Source organism: Pinus tabuliformis, chromosome 5_2 (assembly GCF_031772625.1).
Source record: "Pinus tabuliformis cultivar Carrire ecotype Pingquan chromosome 5_2, CPIR1, whole genome shotgun sequence".
NCBI lineage: Eukaryota > Viridiplantae > Streptophyta > Pinopsida > Pinales > Pinaceae > Pinus > Pinus tabuliformis.
Window position 1 is genome coordinate 956544779 of NC_142306.1, and position 7553 is coordinate 956552331.

At 38.4% G+C, this 7553-nt stretch overlaps 1 protein-coding gene across 1 annotated transcript; it reads right to left on the reverse strand.

Moving 5' to 3' along the window:
* Positions 1-4849: 4849 nt before the first annotated feature.
* Positions 4850-6587, reverse strand: LOC149162453 (phospholipase A1-II 1-like). The gene has a single exon (XM_089435701.1). It carries the CDS (start codon positions 6521-6523, stop codon positions 5264-5266), a length of 1260 nt encoding a protein of 419 aa, XP_089291827.1. The 5' UTR covers positions 6524-6587; the 3' UTR covers positions 4850-5263.
* Positions 6588-7553: the final 966 nt, after the last annotated feature.

A 7553-nucleotide genomic window follows, 5' to 3' on the forward strand; every position in this document is an offset into this window, starting at 1 on the left:
TCTTGGAACAAAAAAATCTCCCCATTGACTTCTCTGTTGGGCTAGAAACATACTCTGATGCTGAAGCTCTACCTGCTGCTGACAAGTGCTCCCTCTCTGACCTCTGAGCTGCTGCAACACTCCATGCATCCCGCACCGTTGCACACCTCTCTGTGTCATCCTGCATGGTTGCAACACTCCTGTGCCTCTCGCATTGTTGCAACCTCCTAGCTCTGCGCAGTCCTGGGACTCCTGCACTGTAGCTGTCTCTGCTGCTCCATCCACATCTATCTCTACCTAGTCATCCGTTCCTACTACTACTCTTCGAGGCTCCTGTAGCAAAGTCAAATCAAAGAGGTTGGGTACCTCAAGGATCCTGCCCTTCCTCCTTGGGACGATCACTCCACATCACCCAACCTCCTACCTAGAGGTATCATTACATGTGATCCGTCTGCCCACCTGGCTCGAAGTTTCCCCCTATTGGAGGTCTCTGCATGAGTAGATGTCTCTACTCGATCTCCTCTTAGCTTCTCTAGTTGTGGCTGCTCCACAACCTCTTGAAGCTGCTTCACCAATCGTGGCTCCTCCACAATCATCTGAGACTTCTTCTAGCGCTGCATGTTGAAAGGTAATGTACTCTCCCTCTCAACCACAAAGTCTCCATCAGTTGCCTTATTCCTCAAGGCTTTGCATGCATCTTGAACCTTAAGAGCATATAGGTTCTTGGCTAGCACACCAATCAGTTTCATCTTTCCCACCATCACGAAATTTTCTAGAAAAAGAGCTGATTTTAAATCAGCGATATCTCCCTTATCTGAACTTCGATTCAACCCATTTTTTTATTATTATTTTGGGTATTTTTTCCGCAAGGAATCTAGATCTGCTATTTGTTTCTGAAAATTTTGCACAAAAATGTTCAGATCTGCTCTGAAAACTCGCGGCCCAAAACTCAAAACTTAGAAATCTCCTCCAGTATATTGTTCTCTGCTTTGATCACCTTTTCTCTGATACCATGTAGAAATTTTTCTACAAAATCTCGCTCTGATACCAAGTAGAAATTCCCACCTGTAGATCACCTGATAATGCAATATACTAAAGCAAAACACTTGATCTACTTCTACAAAAAATTTAGCAGAAGCTTAATCGAACATGAGCAACATCAATAAGAACACATATAACTGATATGGAGAAATCAATCACACATAACACAGAAGATATAACCAGGGGAAAGCACCAGCCTAAAACTCCATCTTTGTATTATCATACAAGTGGAAATATAACCAGTATTACAAAAAGAATCAACTCAAAAGCTATCTTGCTCTCTCTGCAACAACTCTGTTGCTCATAAACAGTCAAAGGCCTCTATCTAACCTCTAGTCTACCCTCCAAGCCTCCTATTTCTTTGCGCAATTCTGATTGGGATCCAATGCAACCACTTGTGTGAATTGGCCTCTTCACACACTCACTAACATCTGATCCAACTACGCAGTCCTGAAGGTGATAAATCCTCATCCATGAATGAGCTTCCTTTATAGGAAAAATTTCATCCAACTGATAGTACATTGTCCCTTCTTTGATTTCAACTGGGTCTCTATCTGAACTAACATGCATGAGTTATTCATGAGAGAATATTTAGTTATCTGAAGAATAGCAGTTACATGCATGCAAGCATTAACTAACTGAACTCACCTTAATTTAAACAAATTGTTTAAATCAATCTAACTGGACTTGTCTCAGTTAACTAAGCCAACTAATTACTACTCAAATTAGAACTCATCTTTATCTCTTTAACTGATGGATAAATTCCTCAATTAATAGAGAAACTGTTGCATGTCCTCACATAGACTTCATGTTTGATTTTTCACAACTAATTAACTCATGTTGAATTAATTAATTTATTTTCAAACAGCTGTGAAGACCAAATTCGAATTTTACTTCCTATTTTTAGTCCAGGGACTGACTAAAATAGGAATCAATCCTGAACTGCTAAAAATAGAATGCTATTTTTAGCACTTCCATTTTTCATTCCCTATTGCCCAATCCAACACTGGTACTCAAACTGCTATTTATAGCAGTGCTATTTTTAGCACCTCTATTTTTAGCATTTATTGTTGCTATTTTCAATATTTGTTATATCTTTTAACTCGGTGAAGTTCTTTTGAAATTCATCGAAGGTTCGCTTAGGATCCTAGACTGTAATTTTTCTTATATAGGTAGGAGGTCATTGAAAGAGTGTGTTTTGCATTGGATTTGTCTGAAGGTTCATGTACGAGTTTGTGTAAGAGTTCATGTAACTCAACTAAAATTCATTTTGCAATCTTCATTCTTCGTCGGAGGCCCCTGTGACCAACATGGTCAAATTGATATTAGAACCAGTAACGTCTCGTTCATCAGGTAATTCTGAAATATCTTCTTATTAAAAAAAATGGAAGAAAATTTGTATCTTTATGTGAAATCCAAGAAAAACAACAACAAACTGATAATATTGATATACAAAATCTTTTTGACAAGGCTTCTTATTCTATGATAAATGCTATTGAATTAGAGATTTTTGAAAGCTAGCCTTCTTCATGTTGAAAACTTCCTTTAATCAGCCCTTTTGAAGTCTACTCAAATCATATGTTTTCCATTTAAAGTCCATTACTAATGTGTCTGTCAAAGAAGGTGTCATCTAGATTCAAGAAAATGCAAAATCCATCTAGACGACTCCTTTACTATATCCAAATTAACTACAGAAAGAAACCCAAAAGCATAACAAATCATATGTCCATCTTGGGTGTATATGAGTAGGAATCACTACCTTAACCCACAGAGGGTTAAATACTTTTGTGTTGGCTACAATCATAGATTTGGCACATAATAAATACACAGACTCCTTGCTTGGTGGAATTGTTGCTCCCCTTTTTAATGGCCCAATTTGGTTTGACTGTTATCCAACTTTTTGATGAACACATCAAATATATTTTACAATTATAGATCAAAAACTTAAGGTTTGATATGAAGAGGAAAAACACAAATATTTCAATACATGCGAGGGGTTTCTTTCGACACAAAAATACACTTTATCCTGCAACTTTACATTCCCCAATCTAGGATTCTAAGTCAAGTTTTGTAGTTATTACGGATGCCCAAAATCAGAAAATAGAACACCAAATGATAAAATGGGAGTTGTGTTTCCCTAAAAATTGGGTAGTAGATATACCCAAAACTCCCATAATTCAGAATATAACTTATGCTCAGATAAAAACAGATTCCTCCTCTACTATCTTATCATTTCCAAGACGTTCTACCATTCCAAGAAGAAGGATAGACAGATAACTAGAAGAATACAAAACTCACAACCCATTGCCTCTGAAGCATCCGAAGCATATTCATCAACTGCTTGTACAAGTTGTGTCCATACAGAGTTGTTTGAGCTTGCCCAAGTTTTAAATTTTTCTAAGTTAATAGTTAAATGTCTTGCCTGTCAGTGATTGGTTAATTTATAGTGTCTTGTACATATTGGCACTCATGAGAACCATAACCTAAGAACGGGTGAAATACCATCCGCCATGTTGAAAAATTCATGTCCAAATCCCAAATACAGTAATAACTCATTTCCTCATAACACTATCCTGGTACTCCCTGAATTGCCATCCCTAGAGACATGGAAAATTTTAGGGGCTAATATTCGTAGATGGGCTAATTTTCCATGATTTTTCAAAAAAAAAGATTCGCCAAATCCCTTTTTTTCCTAAAAATGTTTTGCCTAAATTTTATAAGAAAAAAATATTTTACATTAGAAATCATCAAAATTTTACATAGACTATATAAAATCATAGGAAGTTTGGATATTTTTACTAAAATATCACCAAACATTTTATAGCTTGCATATTATGGATTAGTAAGATTCACCAAAGTTTTTAATATAAAGTTAAAGCCATCGTTTACTCGTGTATAAAAAGCCAAATATATAATACAAAGTTAGAGCCATCGTTTGTACTATGGATTAAAGTAAACCACACATTTTCTAACTCGTCCAACTCATAAATAGAAAATAAGACAAATATGAATACAGCAAAATGCAAATCTTATATGCTACACGTGGAGTCATGACCTCATAATTGATGTGCAAGTAGAATTTGGAAACATTCATAAAGCAACCCACTAGATAGAAAGAAGTGCAAAAGTGTATTCGCCTAGACGAAACCAACAATGCAGATAATATTGGAAGATCATGCCTCACATCATATGATACAAAGTCAATGCAGATAATATTGGAAGATCATGCCTCACATCATATGATACAAAGTTAGGGCCATCATTGGCTCATTTGTGCTGCGCATTAAAGTAAACCACTCCTAATCCAACTAGTCCAACTCATAAATAGGAAGGAAGACCAATATGAATCTAATTAAATGCAAATCTTATATGCTACACCTCAAGTCATGAGCTCATAATGTTGAAACCTTCATAAAGCAACCCATTACAGAGCAAGAAGTGCAAAAATGTATTCTCCTTCATGACACAAACAATCCAGATAATGTTGGAAGATCAAGCCTCACATCATATGGTACAAAGTCAAGACCATCAATGGATCATCTGTGTGCTGGGCATTAAACGGTGTAATTTACGGTTGAAAGAACATTCTCATATTAATTCTTGTGTAAAACTAATTTTCAACGAGAAGTAATTTAGGGTTGAATGGATGTTCTCATATTAACGTTTTTTGTAAAACTATTTTTCAATTGAACAAACATGCTACTGGCGTTGGCGTTGGCGACGGCCATGAGTGAAGCACGTGAAGCTTCGTACGACCATCTTCTAGCACGAAAACGCAGATTCGATTTGACATTTTCAATCACTTATAACACAAGTAACGCAGAATCGATTTTGACATTTCCAATTTTTATAACACAGTTTATCTTATTCGGGCTTGACATTTTCAATTTTCTTGTAGAACAATTTAATGATTATATTTGTGTGCACGTATCTTTTCCTTGCTGTGCTTAGTTGGATACAGCAGGTATGTAGCCACGATGACGTGGTTTTACTATTTTTGGAACGCAACTGAAATGAATTGATGAGTCATCTGCCGATCCAAAATAATTCTAAACAGTCTGCCATCCCACCTTGCAGTTCGCTTACAGAAAATAATGGAATATCAAACGGAAACAAGAGTTACGTCAGAGTTACAGCAACGCGAGACTCTACACAACAGGAAAATTAGAACTGTTAAAATTACAGACTGCGACGCTGCGCCATGAAAGCAGACATCCTTTATTTATTACCATTTAATTGGATACTAATCGTGATCAGGCAGTGGAAAATCGTCGGCACCCGGCTTGGCCAGGGTCCAGTGCCCGTCGTTTCCTTGCACCATGCCCTTATTCTTCACAACCCACCAAGAATCCGGAACCAAATATTCATCCTTCAACCAATCTATGGACTTATTAACAAGGGAAATATCTCGATCCACCTCCAGCTTGAACGTATCGTTTTTCCCTCTTGTGCCTGCCACCACGTGCAGATACGATTCGAGGTTATGCCAGAGGGAAGCGTTGCCCGGATTCTTGAGGTACGAGGATTTGTCGGTATCGATTCGTAGCTCGACGCCGACGTGTGTGTAGCCCAGCAACGGATACATGGGGATGAGGTCGTGGTTATTAGTGACGCGCAGAAGACTGAGGTCGGGCAGCTTGTCGAACACTTTCTTGAACGCATCGTTGCCCACCCGGGGGCTGGCGAAGAGGATGGCCGTCACGGGAATCGGCGTGGCTCTGCCGTGGGGTTTATTGATGCCGTTCAAGACGATGTCGAAGGCGCAGAGCGTGGCGAGGGCGGCGCCGAGACTGTGGCCTGTGGTGGTGATGCTGATCTCCTCGTCCTTGTATAATTCCAGGAGCCGCTTGAGCTCTTGCAGGACTTGTTGTCTGGCGCTGCTTTTGTTGAAGGGCGAGCGAGGGTCGTCGGAGGTGTAGATAGTGAACCAACCCTTTTGCACCCTCGCATCGTGCCTGGCCACCCTGTCGGTCTCTTCGTCGAGCCCCGTTTGGTCGGGGAGGATTGTCGAGAGCGTGGCCTGGCCAGGGTCGAAGTCCTCCACCCACTCGAGAGACTCGACGGAACCTCTCCATGCGATCGTGATATCGCGCCGCCCCAATTGGGCTTTTCCTTCGTCTGTAACGTGGGCGACGTAGCCCATCCAGTTGGACTCCCGGCTCCATGCCTCGCGGGAGAGGGATGTCAGAAAAAACGCCAGCGGCAGATCGATGGCGGTTGTGGCGTAGATGAATTTGGAGAGGCTGTATCCCCACTCCGTTGGCCCTTTCGTTAAGCCGAGCTCGTCAAAAAAACGTGGCCCGCCGTATCTGCAACTGCCGGCGTATTTGGAGCGGCGGTCGCTGATGAATGCGTCGTAGGCTGCCTGAGAATGGTCTCCGTAGATGAGAATGTTGTTCCGAAGATCAGAATCGAGAGGATCCAGGAGTCCCTCCCACTGGTTGCTCCCCTGCAGTACTTTCCATCTCTTGGCTATGCTTCCTCCTGCTCCCATGTCTGCCATGAACGTCTCATAAAAGCTGCCGGATAAATTATAAGCTCCTCCTCTGATTTAACGTGTTCTTGATATAGATTGTTTGACACAGATTCTGGTTTCTAAATATTTGCAAAGTTAGAACGTGTGAATTGAATTGAAGTTAATGATGGTATGTGACAACTATTTATATTATTTAAATGCATTTGAAATTATCAGGGTCCGTGAGCCTCGCCCTAACCTCTTTGATAACTATATCTCAACCGTTCATTAAAATATTAATTTATTTTTAACATATTTTATAAAGAAATTTAATCCGACAAGAAATAAAATGAAAGCAAAACCTGTGGTTTTAATTAAAAAAATACCAATTCAAAGTCATCTTATTCGTTAATTAATTTATTAATAATGTAACGTTAAAATAAAGGAGTTTATTCCCAGAAGTAATGAAATGAAACCCAACCTTGATTGCTCAAGATGAAGCGAGAAAATCATGAACAATATTAAATACCAACACGAAAAGTATGAATTTTGGCGTGATCTAGTTGTCATGGTGTCACACAAGATAGATGCTTGGGCGTTATTTAAAATTTTATATAATTTGTCGAAAATCCATTCAGGTTTGAATGTGATTGCCAATGAACGATTGATATAAAAGGTTTTAATATGATTGTTTTCGGTTGAGAATTTGTTTGTTTTTTCTATAAGTCAATGATTATAAATTCAAAGATACCTCGCAATAATGAAAAATATTTATATTTTTTAAGATTATAAAAATACAATTTGATATAATTTTTGAGTAAATTAATATTTATAAATAAAAATTAATTAATTTAGATTTATTTTAATTTTAGATTATTAAGTGTTAAAAAATTAAATCTTTCAAAGTGTAAAGCTCATTTTTGAGTGTACAATTTGAGTAAATGTTTGCACCTTAAGAGATTTGATCTCTTGAGACACTTATAGATGTGGGGTTCAAATGGATGTGGATGTACAATGTCACACATAATTTGACGAACATAAAATTATTATGATAATATGCTAAATATGTTTAAGATTA

Coding starts and splice junctions, on each gene's coding strand:
- LOC149162453 (XM_089435701.1), bottom strand. CDS start 6,523: ATGGCAGACATGGGAGCAGGAGGAAGCATAGCCAAGAGATGGAAAGTA.